Below are 15,045 nucleotides of genomic sequence, written 5' to 3'. Positions count from 1 at the left end.
TTGACGCCTGTGTTATTGATACTTTAATGGTCTGTTTCATTCGTAGGAGCAGCAGTTTTGTTTTTTTAAAAGAAAATTTGTGAATGGGTGTTTTTTAAACAGTTCCACACATGCCATTGTTACTAGGGGTTCATTGGTTCAGTACTTTGTGTGTACTGGATGAATGGGCATGGAAGGGCCTTAAGTTGGTATGGGTTAGCATGGGGGCTATAAGGGGCCATGTATGTTGATGGGAGCATGAGTTGGCATGGAGAGAATGGTGGGAGATTAGGGGGCAGGGAGGGGGCAGGGATAACACCTTTTCAGCATACCTTTCAAAAGGTTCCTGAATCCTCTGAGATCCATGGACCAAAAGTCACGGGGAAGCTGGCCTGACTCCATGGGCAGGATTTTCGGGTTGTTGGGCGGGCGCATGGGCGGGCCCCAGAGCAGCTGGGAAATGGTCCACCATCCACAGTCGGCCCATGACCGTGATTTCACGCTGGCTGGTCAATTAATGGCTAGCCAGCGTGAAATGCGCACTGTGAACCTCAGTGCTGCCAGGGTGCGGGCAGGAGGAGTGCGAGTGCAAAAGTCTGCGCATGCGCGGGGGAAGCACACACTGAAAGCTCCCTGAAAGCAGGGGGCTGAACAATTTTAAAATCGACAAAGATTTTTAAAATCTGAGAAAAATGTCCTGACATGGGATTCACACAATAACATCAGCAGAATAAAAATTCTGCCCAAAATCTCTATTTATTTTTTATTCAATTGTGGAAACCTCATCCCACCCATGGATGAAGTTTGCTAAAAAATCAAAAGGCCGCCTGGCCGATTCGCCCACTCGCCAACCATAAAGTTGGAAGGGCAGTGAAAAATAGATTTTAATTAATTGATTAAGGACCTTAATAGGCCTCTTAATTGTTGGCGGGTGTGCTGCCGACTCTAGCGCGCGCGCGCCCGCCAACCGAAATATCACGCGAGTGCACGATGACAGGTCGTTCGCCCGACATCATCGCGCACTATTTTACCCCCTATCGAGTCAGATGCTTGCCCGCCTAGGTGGCGTAAAATCCTGCCCCATGAAAATTGCGGGTGGCTGAGAGATGCCTACGTGTGCAATGGAGCAGGGAGTGCAGGGTGAGGGGTCATTACCTGCAACCTTACCCCATACCAATGGAAATTGGAGATAACAGAAATGCAGGCAGGAATCCAAGAATCGGGTCCTGCCCATCTGCCATTTTTAAATGGCTCTGGAGTTGTTTTGACTCTGAAAATCTGGGCCACAAACTCTGAACCACACCAGGAAATGTACACTGTTTCTATCGCAATTTTGCTTTACACTGGTGGAATTATTTCCTCTTGTGAATGGATGTAAATCTGTTATGCAGCATGCTGTGAATACTGAGGTGTCCTAAATCTTTTGCCCTAACTTTCTGTTGATTTCTGATTACTGTCAATAGTTATCAACATAAAGAAAAAATAAAGGGAACCCCATCAAAATATTTAAAGTATTCATTTTATTATAGGCTTTATTAACTTCTATATGATTTAGCATTAGTCTCCCTTTCTCCATCTCTCAAAAGCTTACTCCCTGTGTTGTTAATTTTACAAAGTACTTTACATATCTTGAGCTAAATGAGACAGAAATGGTTTGAATGAGTTACGTTTTGATTTGTGTTATTGTTACAAAATACAAGTGGTAGAAATTCTACTTGGGCCACAATGATTCAGCAGCCACCATTCCCTGCCGATTCACTGCTGCCCATTTTGCATTGCCACTCAAGGAAAAGTTCACCCCTAAAAGCAAATGACCTCATTCCAAGTGAAAGGTTAAGAAAAATACATGTATTCGAACTGGAACTTAAATAAGTGACAGAAGACACAACTAGCCGTAACTCTAAATTCCTCTCTCTTTTTCTTTAAAAGGTGTAAAATTTGAAAAATTAAATCACTTTGTTCATTTCCAAATCGCAAAGGCTCTCACAAGCTCACAATTTCATCCAAGAGAAGGTGGAAAAAGCAGATGGCCAGATTTCAGGAATTCTGTGAACATAATAGGAATCAACAAAAAATGATATTAGATTTCTTCATGTAAAACCAAACAAGCTTTTTATGTAAATCTCTGAAACAAAATAATTGCTACATATCTCAATATAACAACATAATTGGATCCATATTAAAACAAATGGTGGTGGCTGTAGCTTTATGAATAATTCCAAAAATTGTGTATTGCAGGAGCAAATAATATGTTTGTATTATGTTCTGCTCTGCTGGCAGGCGGGTGTGAATATTACGATTTGTTTTTACCAAAGGTCATATTACGCTAAGGTCAGTATAGCGTGTATACCCCTAGAACCAAGAAATTGAAAACACTGGAATCAGTGAGATTGAAAATTATCTACTGTCAAATGTTAAGATTGCTTGTTTTTCTTTTGGCTAGACTGAAATTGGCTTTATGTTTTGTCATTTGTTTTCACTGACCCTTTGAGGTGAACAGCTCCTTTCTCAAAGCTGCTGTTTCAATACATTATTGACCGAGCTTTGTGCGAGTTTGGTCTTTCTGCTAGAATTACTTGATATAGATCTTGGCTTGTGGGCAATTACCCAGGCAGCAAGTGGAGTTGCTGCACTTGGACCCATTTAATGTGCTGAAGATATAGAGCAGTGACTGGACCAAAAAAGCGATGCATAGATCATTCTTATGTGCGGATAGCCACAGGCTCATTGGAACTAATATTAGCCCAAATTTCAACATATGTTTGCTTGATGGATAATCTAGTGGTATTTGGAAACTATAGTCTTTCCAGTAGCTAAATTAGGCCCTTTTTAAAAAACGTTACCTGAAGCTTTAAATGTTAAATCACTTCCAATATTACTATGCTTTATTTGAAATAATAGATATGGAATGCAAGATCAAACTTACATCAAAGAAAGCATGGGAACAGCAGACTCACGCCCTCATTAAAGGAAGTACTGAGCTAAAAGTATACATTGATATAGTTGCATTACTTTCTCATTGTAAATGTGGATTGCAGTACAATGTTCTGTTACCTAAAGAAAACTAATAAATAGTTTTGCTGATTACCAGTCAAGCTTGGACAATGTTTTAATGATGGATTAAAGCACGTAAATCTCATTGGATGACAGGCATGTTATAAAATTGTAGGAACTGGCTTCTGGTCTTAGATGGCATCGATTGCCTGTCACATGGCAACATGTAGTTTTGATATATCTTAAGAGATTTCTAACTACAATAATGATGCCATTGCATAAAATAGACTGCTGGTGGATAAATAAATAAGACAATTGCTATGAGAGATTGCTAATTACTTGTAATCATGACTTTTCAGTGCTCAATGAAATTATAATTTCATTAAAATATTGGTCCAAACATGACTGGTAATCAGCAAAGCTATTTACTGGTTTTGTTTTGATAACCGAAAGTTGTACTGCAATCCACATTTACAATGAGAAATTAATGAATTTAGCCACCGAACCACCATTCTCCTTCCCTTCTCCTGTCTGCCTCGCCTGCAGGATGGACATGGGAAATTCCTGTAGAGCCCTTGGCCTACCTCAGAAATTCTGCCCCTCATGCCCTTGATGAAGTCTGATGGAACTCTCCCAAGTTGAGAGATGGCATGAGTTCCATCGAGAGCCTAGAGAAGACCCCAGACCTGTATTGGAGAAAGACATTTGACCCCTGGAGGGGTGATTACCTTCCCGAAAGCTATTATTTCTCCCTGAGGAGCTTTGTATTTTTTGCCCTTCCCAGCCCCTGAAGCCCACCACAGGATTGGTGTGGCACCACTCCAGTATTGCTGCTATTCCTGTGTCCTTACAAACACAGGCCACCCATCCCTATTATGGTAATAATTTGGAATAGGGTTGACACCTATGTCTTTAAGTGGATGGGAGTCCCACTCCACGATGCTTCAGCTGCTGCCTACGGATCCCCACATCCTATGTTGAACAATTCCAGTTGCCTGGCCGCCCTCTATTTTATAAGTTGAGAATATCAAGACATTCCAACTCCTCTGTCAATTGCAATGATTGTTCCTCGGCTGTTTCTTTATATATTGCAAATTCTGACAAAGGTGCAGTATTTTGTCCAGGTTTTAGTTTGGTTGCTCATCAGACTGAAGGAGTTTTAACAGCTCAAACCAAAAGGGTGAATTATCCTTTTCATTGGGCCTAGAAATTCAACCTTCCCCAGGCACAGGAAGGATGAAAAGGATCAGGGACCCATTACATTAAATTTCCACCCCACTGCACTGTACTACCATTGTCTGGGCCTTTCACAGATCATGCAGGCCCTATCTGAGCTATAGGATAAGGTGAGGAGAAGGCAGGTGATGGTGTTCCCAGCCGAACAGCCTAATCTTTTTCTCGGCTTGTGTTGTAGCTTATGGCTACGCCCCGATAGACTGGTTCGTCGGGGGTCATGGAGACAGGTAGATGGGGTTTCTGCTGGTACCATGGAAAAATCTGAAGATTTTATGCTGACAAGTGTAATCTGCTTTTCAAACCACAATCATGGCCCATTGGAAGGCCTGGAGACCTCCTGGCCAGCATTCTCTAGCAACAGCTGGATGACCATGATATTGGTGGCCAGGAGAGCAGCTGATTCCCTCTGAATTTCTGGTGAAAGGCCAAAGAGATGAATTGCACCATGCATATGCCTGCCTCATGGAGGGCTCCCTGGACCTCTGTCAGATCACCAAAGTCCACCCATAGAGAAAAAAGAATTCTGAAGTCCAGGACAAATCCTATTCGTAATCAACATTGTGAAACTTGTTGGTATAGGTTCTATCATAAATATATCAGGAGGTAGCCTGAGTATGATTTTAAAATATATTTAGAAACTCCAGCACATTAGGTCCAAGTGTGGGACTATAATTTGCACCTTATAAATACTTGACACCTGAGGCACAACACCAGAGCATGCACTGAACAACATCTACTCCTAACATCACTGCAAATATTATTTCATCATTGATATTTTTACAGAAGAATACAGGTAAAACATTTTATTTTTCGAATGTGCATGCACCATTAGTCCAAGTGTCCAGTAGGCTAAAGTCGTCTTGATCACTGGGTTCAATGAATTTACATGACCTGTCCACTTTCACTCCATATCTCTCGAACTCTTCCCTCTCATGAATTACATTGAATCCAGCTTCCTACCTTTTTTATTAAATATGACAGCATCGTGGCAGTAACTGACTACCAGATTCTTTTCATTGTAAATAATTTGGGTAAAACTGATCTTAAAGCTAGCCAATGGGATACTGAGTAAAGGTGCTTGCTGGCGTGGTATTAAGTGGCACAAACCAGAGGAACCTAGATTTCATCCTTGGATTGATTTAGTATTTTGGTCTCAATCAGTACAGCAAGCTGTCTTTGGGAGAGGAAGATGTACCGGGGGTGGGAGAGGAAGGCCTAGGATAGACTGGGAGAGCAAGAGGTGTCATTGGGGGTGGTAAGATTGGGAGGGGGGGAGCAATGGTATCGGGGGTGAGGCTGGGAGGGAGTAATGAAGGTGTCAAGGGGGGTGAGGTTGGGAGGGGGGAATGTTGGGGGGTAGTACGGGGGGAGGAAGGTGTAATGGGAGAGAAGACAGCAATTGATGAGGTTGGTGTAAGAGGCGTGGAGGGTGTGACGGATGGAGTTCAGAGCAGGAGAGGGGTGTGGTGAGGGGAGGGAGTCCAGGAGTAGGAAGGAGTGCAGAGAGGGAAGGGAGTAAGGGTGGAGGAAGAAATAAGGCTAGCAGAAAGAGTTGGGAGGAGGGAAGGACTAAGGGGAGAGGGGAGACTAAGAGGGGGAAGGGGTTCCAAGGAGGCAAAGGGTCTGGAGGGGTGGATGTCCAGCTGAATGTGCAAGGGAGGGGTCTGATGGGTCCATTACTGCTTCCTGGGGAGCGAACTGAGAGTGGGCGTGGTACGAGGGAATTGTGAGAATGACCAAGGGCAGAGTGAGGCAGGAGCGTCGGAGGGTGGGGGTACAACGGTATCAGTAGAAGGGATGGTGAGGGTGGTTGTTGGGGACTCGGAGGCAGACACCCTGGGGGTGAGAAGGAAGAGGTTGGGGAGGTGGATGTGGATGTGCATGTGGGTGGGATTTTCAGTAAGGAAAGGAACATACACGTTCACCTGGATATCCCGGAAGAAAAAGGGTTGTGGCTGGTAGGTCACGGAGGGGAGGTGGAAGGTGATGCCAGGGGAGGCAGCTATGAAGGGGGAAAGGAAATGGGTGACTGGGGGTGGGGAAAGGATGGGAGAGCAAATGAAAAACTGAATCACCACCATGTTATCTAAATCGAAAGTGAAATGAGTGTCGTGGTGGGTGCGATCAGGTGCTGCATGGGAGTGTGATCATTGGGTGGGTGGAGATGCAGGTCAGCTCAGATGGGCAACTGAAAGCAAATTGAAAATGCTCAGGAAATTGAGGTGACTGTGATGCAGGAAGGATCTGCGTGTGTGGAAGAGTGTTTCCTTGAGGCTCCTAAAGGCCACACGCACACACTCCTTCCTCCAGAATCACTCATTGCCCAGCTGCTCCCTCTCCCATGACATAGGATGAGGTTAAGGGAATCACAAGCAAAGGGGGATTCGGTGGGAGAAGACAGCTTCTGAGATTACTGAGTGAATGTCCCAGGGGTGCCCAGAATGAGTTGGAAGGCCTAATCCAAAGGTTCGTCATCTGACTTGGACTTCACAGATGCCTCTTCCCCAGCAGTCATCTGAGTGCCTGGGAGCTCGGCTGAACCTGCCTCCTGCTGCTGCGGACACCTGTCCGTGTGGTGACCACCAGACTGTGAACCCGAGCCTGCTCTAGATCTAAGTCCCACCGAGGTGTGTGTCTCTGCGCTGGTGCAGGGTGTGGTTAAGCGCAGTGAGGGGTCTTCCAGGCTGCTTATTTCCAGCTCTTCAATGGAGGAGGTGTCCTCTTGGCTGGAGGTGGCGACCTGGATGGAGCTGAGGGACTGGCTGGCTGACGGCGTCGGTCGCTTGGCAGAGCTCCCTGTGAACCAAAGTAGAGATAATTAGTGCATGGCAGCAGAGTCAAAAGCAGGAGAGAGAGCACTCACATTTGCTGTCAGAGAGGTTGATGCAGGATCCTCATGAGGGTGTTTGCTGCTGACCTCATCATCACCGTAGGCAGGGTCCACATTCTCACCAGTCAGTGCAATGGCACACTCCTCAAAGTGAGCGAGGGGCCTAATGTGGACCACTCCACTCCCCGTCTGGGATCTCTCCCTGCTGATGCGAGCAGGTTTCTCTTGCAGGAAAACAAATGGAGAGAGCATGAGTAAGACACATGGCTCTGGCTGGAATGTTTGTGTGGTGAGCGGAGCCATGGACAGGATGAGGATGCGAGCTCCAGAGGATATGAGCCTGATGGAGATGTGAGGGTGTGTGTGAGAGTTAGTGATGTTGTCCCTTGAGGTGTGAGATCCCTGTGGATGTGTGGTGTGATTGAGTGTGTGAGTTGAGAGTGATGGGAGGACTAGGTTACCCTGGCGGAACGGATAAGGCCATCCAGTTGTGGTGACACCGGGTAGCTGTCCTCTTTTACAGGGCATTGGCACTGACCACCACTGCCACCACCTCCCATGCTGGATTGATAACGCTGCCTCTCCTGCAGCCAGTGAGGGGGGCAGAAGATATCATGGTGGGCCTCCACGGCGTCCAAAATGTACTCGAGGGACATGTCACTAAATCGGGTGGCTGCAATCTTTTTGCCTTTCAGGGCTATGTCTTCTGTGCAGCAGTCCTGGGCTCGGAGCACTGAGAGGTGTGCGTGCGGCTGCACTTTAAATATGGTGCCCAGTGCGATGAAGCGGTGAGGTTACGGAGTGGCAGGTGAATGAGAACCTGCCCGCCATCAAAACAGCGTGTTTCCCAGGAATGCATAGTTAATGCAGCAGGTTTGGGATGATACGGCGTGAGAAGCCACCATTGCGGCTGGCGGGTAAAATGTCATTTTTCCTGCCCGCTATCGTACTTAGGACAGAACCGTCCCAGGTTTGCACTTTGTTATGTGAATGTGTGTTAGGTGAGCACAGTACCTACTGTGACAAGCTCCATTGTCAAATAGCTTACGTATAATGACTGTCTGGATTCAGGTGTGAAGAATTGCATTAAGCTTAAACACTGAGTGCTGCCAGTATCAGTCCTATCATACCCCACTGACGCTCGGCACTTTAGAGGGCAAGAGAGAAAACTGGACAAATTCAGTTCCAAATCATGTGAATTGAAAAAGTGGGAATTACGAAAGGTTGTGCGTTGTTAACAAGATTGTACGATGATCATAAAATCAGTGACATTTTACAAACAAAATCACTTTTGTTTTACAGACAAAGACTGGTATAGCACGTCTTTTTGATGAGGAGTCTGAGAATGCCTATGACATCCGATTAAAGCTATCAAAAGATGTTATAACAATTCAAAAGCAAGATGTCGTTTGTGTCAGTGGAAGTGATTCTGATTCAAATGTAAGTAGTTTATTTTAATGTAAGATGTTCTGAAGTTGTACATGTCCTCAAATGAATTAGATATGGGGAAAGGACTGGTCCAATTGTTTAAGTACCAGCCTTTCCCCTCTGTGATCGGTGTTTAAATCCAACCCGGACTAATGGAATACGTGTCCCTCAGTCTGCTGCCTGTAAGGATCAATATGAAATTAGTTTGAGCAAAATGAATCCGGTTTCCAGTGAAAACAGACTAACATTATCTAGCACTAAATTTCAACTCCCATCAGAGGAAACAAAGGAGAGCTGGAAGAGCAAGAAAAAGCAAAGTGTCACACTGGTGAAATAGAGGCTGCTTTTCTGAGGTTTGCAGTAGAGGACTGAGAACTTTACTCAATATCTAACCGGCTAGACCTGATCTGGGAGTGCTGGGTACTGATAATGGATGACTGAAATTTAACAAATTCTGTTCTCCACCTCCCTCAAGTGCAAAAAAAAAGTATGAATCGTGGGCTGAAACATTCTCTGCTATCACAATGTGTATGCTGTATATTGTTGCATCTTTATGAAGAATCAAAGAAACAGGTCTATATTATATTAATTGGATGAAGGTGTCTGGAGATCATAAACCTAATTAATATAATGGAAAATGAGTAATTCAAGTTGATAATGATAGTTATGAGGTGACATATGGGGCAGATATTCACTGTTCATTATTTGTAGCAAAATTGTAAAGATAATTATACAAAACATATTTAGAATATCGCCACAAGTAGTGAACAGATGAAGCCTCCCCTACCTGGAGCCTATTTAAAGCAAGTAAATGACCTTACATTATGTTTTTTAAATGCTCACTTGTAAGAAAACAATTAGTTATAGTTAAAATTATTCTGACAAAAGGACTCATTGCACCAGAATTGATAGAATGTTTAATTTCTGACAAAAGAATGTGCCAGGCTGGCTGTCAGCCAGGCTAGATCATGCAAACAATTGGCCAACTTTGGTGAAGTCACTGCTGGACTTGCACCTTAAAGGAAGAAACACTGACAATGCCTGAATGGTAGCCTCTTGCTAATCAATCGCAGACTGACATTGATGATAGTTTTGTTCCGTTTATGAAAAGCCCTCCTGTCTGAATGACAATGGAGAGTAGTACTGGAAATTAATGAAAAAGATTAGAACAGCAGCTCCCACAATCTTCTGCTGCTAATGATGAGGACTAATAACTGTAGATAAAGATTAGTGTGCTTGTCATGAGAGAGTAAAATGAATAAGTGCAAAAGGAAAGGAAAGAGAAAGGGGATTCACCTTTGATTATGCGGATTAATCAAGCTGGTTGATTCTATCTCTGGAACTTAGGAAGTTCAAAGCACTGTAGGTTGTTGTTAAGACAGTGTATATTGGTAAGCTTTTCTTGCCCTGTAATTCAGACAGCTATGGTTAAGATAAATGTGGCACCACCCAAACTGATTTATGCCTCAGTGAGCAGCTTTTTAAAAATTTATTCATGAGATGTGGGCGTCACTGGCTAGGCCAGCATTTATTGCCCATCACTCATTGCCCTTGAGAAGGTGGTGGTGAGCTACCTTTGAAAACCGCTGCAGTCCATGTGGTGTAGGTACACCAACAGCGCGCTGGAAATGCTAATAGCAGAGAGGGAGGCTAGTGAAATGTTTATATTCCACAGTACAGGGTAGTTATTTTAGTTGCTACTATCTAAATGAAGGATCTTCCAGCAGCCCTGATCCCGCTGTCTTCTGTTGGCTAATTTTAGTGAAAACGCAGGCTGAGTACAAAACAATGTTTTTTTTTATTGCTGCTATTGACCTTTTGTCTCAAATTAGTATGGTAAATATAACCCCTATAGTTAAAGAAGACCAGATTAACATGTGATATCTTGAGACAGTGCCATGTACATTTGAAGAAAATCTAACTGACAAAAAAAAATGGAAGAACTCGTGGCATAATTGTAGAAAATGAACTATTTTCAGTCCATCAAACCAATAAAACTATTGCAGCTTCATTAATTGTGCAATCAATAGATTTTCTTCTTGTTTTAGTTTAAATAAGCATGACCATCACAATATCTGGTTGTTATGTGTTTTTTTTGAGAAATATTGACAGCCTGACCAGAATATGCATGTCCATTATTTGAAGTCAAGGTGGTTTGCTTATATATCATAGGCCATAACATCTGTGGAGTGGCAATCACATTCAGATTACCCCTCTACTCCTATTTACTTACTAAAATGCAGCCATACCTTTCTCACCTAACCTTTCATCTAGGGCTGGGTGAGAATAGTGCAGGGCAGCTGTCCAGGAATCTTCTCAGTCGAGTTCATGAGAGTCGCACGAATGAAGCCACGTCCCTTTTTTTTTAGGCACTAGTTACTGCAAAGCAGGTAAGTTTAAAGGTCCAGCCACTTTGAGAAGCCACGGAGAAGGTAAATGTATAAGCTAGGAAAAGGATGGCCGGGGGAGGGGGTAGAATGGTCAGGGGGAATATGAGGGTTGGGGGTGTTGGGGGGTGGTTAGGGGAGGGGCCGTGCGGTTGGGAGGTTGGTCAGTGGTTGTTGGTGAGTGTAGTTGGGGGTGGGGACTGTCATAGGGGTCGGGTTGTCGGGACATGAGGGTTAGTCGGGTGGGGTATAGTAGGGTACTCGGGGTGGGTGGGGGGCTACTCGGGAGGTTGAGAAGGCAGTCAGGGAGTGGAGAGGTAGCTGGAGAGGTGGGGTTAGTCGGGTGTTGTTCGGGAAGACGGTTGGGGATTGGGGGGTTCGTCAGGGGGGTAGAGGATGGTCGGGAGGACATCGGGGGGTGGGGGAAGTAGACGGGGGCTAGGGGTAGTTGGGAGGTCGGGATGGTAGTTGGGGGGTAATGGAGGTGGTCAGGGTGTCCCGTGGGGGTCGGGGGAGTTGAGGGATTGGGAGAAGGGGGGTCATGTAGTGGGGGAGGGGGTCGCACTGGGGTGGGAGGAGTTTCAATGCTACAGTTACCCAGGAGTTAGAAGTGGTTTTAATTTTTCTAACCTTTCCTGGGTGACTATTCGTGTAAAACAATCGGAATCACCCGAAGACTGTGATTTCAGTTGGAGTATTGGATGGTTCCCAGTGCAAGTTAATTGCCCAATGGAAGTTTGAACTTCCTGGGTGTTGGCTACGCTATCCTTACATGGGGACCTCTGGGGAGGGGGAGTGGTTCCCCCTGCGCATCTTTGAGTTGCCTCCTGAGTACGACGCCCTGGAAGTTATGGGCCATTGCATGTTTACTGGTGAGAACAAAAAGGAGTTCTGGAGTGTTTACGGTAATCTCGCAGCAGTCAAGCCATCCTCAGTTGATAGAAATTGATACTGTGAATCTTTACAATACAGCTCTAATCAAATCCTGAAAAGAGTTTGACTGACAGTAGATTAGATTTCAATAATGGAATTGGGCATACCAGTTAGACAAACTGTTTGTTCTTGCTTCATTTCATCTTTGGTTTAAGCCAGATCATGTATTTTAATTCCCTTTGCTCATCCAGCTTTAGCAGTTGGGAGAGTTTCTCGAGCATAGGAACCTGCTTCAGTCCAACACCACCTTAATCCTCATCATTTTTTGTCCGCCTCCCTTTTGCAAAGTTTAAATGGACTGGTGGATACAAAAGCAACACTAAAGCAGTTTATTGTGACAAAATTTGATCTGACTAATCACCGTATCGATTGCTATATCTAATTCTCCTGCCACGCAGACTCTTTTATTCATTCTCAGGACATTGGTGGCAAGGCAAGCATTTATTGCTCATCCCTTGTTGTCTGAGAAACTGCTGGTGGGGGTTTCTTTTTGAATTGCTGCATTTGGTGAACATATTATTCTTTATAGAGGGTTTTGATCCAGTAAATTACCTAGGCCACGCAAGAAACCTGTCAAACACGCATATAGGCCCCACTGGGAAAGGACACACATTTATATTTTTACAACGATGCAACAGTGTCATGGTCTTTTTTTTCACTGATGCTTTTTTTAATAGCCAGATAATTTTTAAACTGAATTCAAATTCTCAAACCGTTGTGGTAGGATTTGAACTCACATTGTCTGGATTAATAGTCCAGGACAAAGCAGCCCGCTTGATTAGCACCACATACACAAACATTCACTCCCTCCACTACCAACACACAGTAGCAGGAGTGTGTACCATCTGCAAGATGCACTGCAGGAGTTCACCAAGGCTCCTTAGACAGCACCTTCCAAGCCCATGACCACTGCCATCTAGAAGGACAAGGGCAGGAGACACATTGAAACACCATGGCCTGGAAGTTCCCCTCCCAGCCACTCACCAGACTTGGAAATATATCACCGTTCCTTCCCTGCAGCTGGGTCAAAATCCTGGAACTCCCTCCCTAACCACTGTACCTACACCACGTGAACTGCAGTGGTTCAAGGCAGCGGCTCACCACCACCTTCTCGGGGGCAATTAGGGATGGGCAATAAATATTGGCCTAGCCAGCTACACCCCCATCCATGAATGAATAAAAAAGCCCCATGACATAAGCATTACAGTACTGTGCCTGTATTTACCATTAATGATACAGTTTACAAGGAAATACCACTTTGAAGAAAGTGATTACGTGGCTCAATGATAGAGTTTCCACTGTCGCAACAGAAGGTTGTGGGTCAGTCCCCTTCCAGCACTTGACTATGTAAACTAGGCTGATAAATCAGTGCATAGCCGGAGCAATGTTAAAGGTGTGTCGTCTTTCAAGTGAGGACATTTAGTTTAGCTCAGAGCAGCCAGATTATATTTCACAACCAGTAAAGACCTATTTGAATGATGTGTACAATAATTTCATTGAGGTAAGCAAGGGTCAGCATCCTTCCTGATCCTCCATGAACTGCAATCAATGACTGTTGAAGACGCAGACAGTCATTGAGCAATATTTATAGCAGAAGGAGTGTTCAATGACCAGTACAATTTCAATTTCTAATTTGAAGAAACTGACAAGTCAAACAGTGAGCAGAAAATTGTTTATAAACTTAAGGCATTCCCTCCATAATGTCTTTGTACCTGATGATGCTGTTTTGAAGGCTAAGCTTCAATAGTTTAGAGGTGGTAAGTAGAAAATGAGGATCCAGGGGCAACCTGCTGATTCCAGCCTGCCACAGCTTTAGGAGGCTTGGCCGGTCTGTATAAAGGCAGACTGGTGGGTGGGGTGGTCTACTTTGAGAGGGGAGAGAGAGCCACCACAAGCAATAAATATTTACTTCAGGGGCCCTGGACTGCCTGGCCACATATTCTGAAGAGCCAGCAAAAATGGTGATTGTGGGAATGGGACAGTTTATATTTTCCTGCAATTTTTACAGAGCTACCATCCCACCTCCACCAGACAGGAAGCTTCAGAATCTTCAGCAGGGTGTCATTTCATCATTTCCAAGGAGTAATCATATCTTTTTTTCAATTTTTTGCTGAGGAAGCTGTATTTTGGAGTCAGACAAAACTGATGAGACTACTCTCCACTATTACAGTAAAACAGTTAAATATCACAATATTTGGACAATGTCATACGATTGGTTCTGTTCTGACACAATTAAAAGTTTAAAGATTCTTGTTCGATGCATAAGAATAATTGAGTGTATGAAAATAAGACAATATTATATGGAAAGGAAAAGGAGAAAACTGTCAAACAGCTGTAATATGTGCTTTTTACTGAAGTGAAACCTCCAAAGATGCTCTACAAAGAAATATGAGTAGAAACTGAACAGGAATTAGAGGAGAGATTAGGGAGGCTTTCAGTGATCAAAGGGTTTATCAGCCAGGTCAATGTGAATTAATCTTATTACAAAATCGGCAGATGTTAGATTTTAAGGAAAAGGAGAACAAAGGAAAATTGAGAATGGTGAAGAATGAGACTACTAGAAAGACAGATATTAATGCTCAAATGTTTCCCAGTGAATTTGATAAGGGAAAAAACTATCGCTGCTAAATGTGATATAATTTCTAAAAACATGAATGCAATATTTTCTGTATTGAGAATAATTACAGTCTCCTAATTAGCTTGACATTTATTCATTACCTCTTCTTCAATTTGTCCACACAAGCTGTAGAAAAGAGTTATTAGCCAGAAAACAAACAAAGGAAATTGTTTCAACAAGTAATGTTCTTATTTTGAACATATTTCAAGATTTTTAAAATTCAAATTTAATTAATAAAGAAAAAAATCTGGAATTAAAAGCTAGTCTCGGGAATGGTGTCCATGAAACCATTGTTGACTGTCATGAAGGCCGAGGGATAGGAGTATAGACTGACAGGAATTGGAGGAGAGATTACGGAGACTTTCAGTGATCAAAGGGTTTATCAACCAAATCAATATGAAGTAAACTTATAACAAAATACGCAATACTGATGAAGCTTAGCCTTCAAAAACAGCATTAACAAGTCCAAAAATCTTATGGAGTGGAACGTCTTAAGTTTATAAACACTTTAACTGAAACAGGTGGGTTGAACAGAAATGTCCTTTAGGGAAGGAAATCTGCTGTCCTTACCTGGTCTGGTCTACATGTGACTCCAGACCCACAGCAATGTGGTTGACTCTTAAACGCCCTCTGAAATGGCC

General features: G+C 43.7%; 1 protein-coding gene across 2 annotated transcripts in view; it reads left to right on the top strand.

The window, feature by feature from the left end:
• The window catches only part of sntg2 (syntrophin, gamma 2), a 1,221,259-nt gene that overhangs the window by 793,568 nt on the left and 412,646 nt on the right, over positions 1-15,045 (top strand). For both annotated transcript variants that reach the window (XM_078541872.1, XM_078541871.1), the window contains exon 3: positions 8,342-8,479. In XM_078541872.1, coding sequence (XP_078397998.1) covers positions 8,342-8,479 — 138 coding nt within the window. The remainder of the gene's footprint in view (positions 1-8,341; positions 8,480-15,045) is intronic.

This window comes from Cetorhinus maximus, chromosome 5 (assembly GCF_964194155.1).
Source record: "Cetorhinus maximus chromosome 5, sCetMax3.hap1.1, whole genome shotgun sequence".
NCBI lineage: Eukaryota > Metazoa > Chordata > Chondrichthyes > Lamniformes > Cetorhinidae > Cetorhinus > Cetorhinus maximus.
This window is presented reverse-complemented; position numbering and strand designations above follow the sequence as displayed.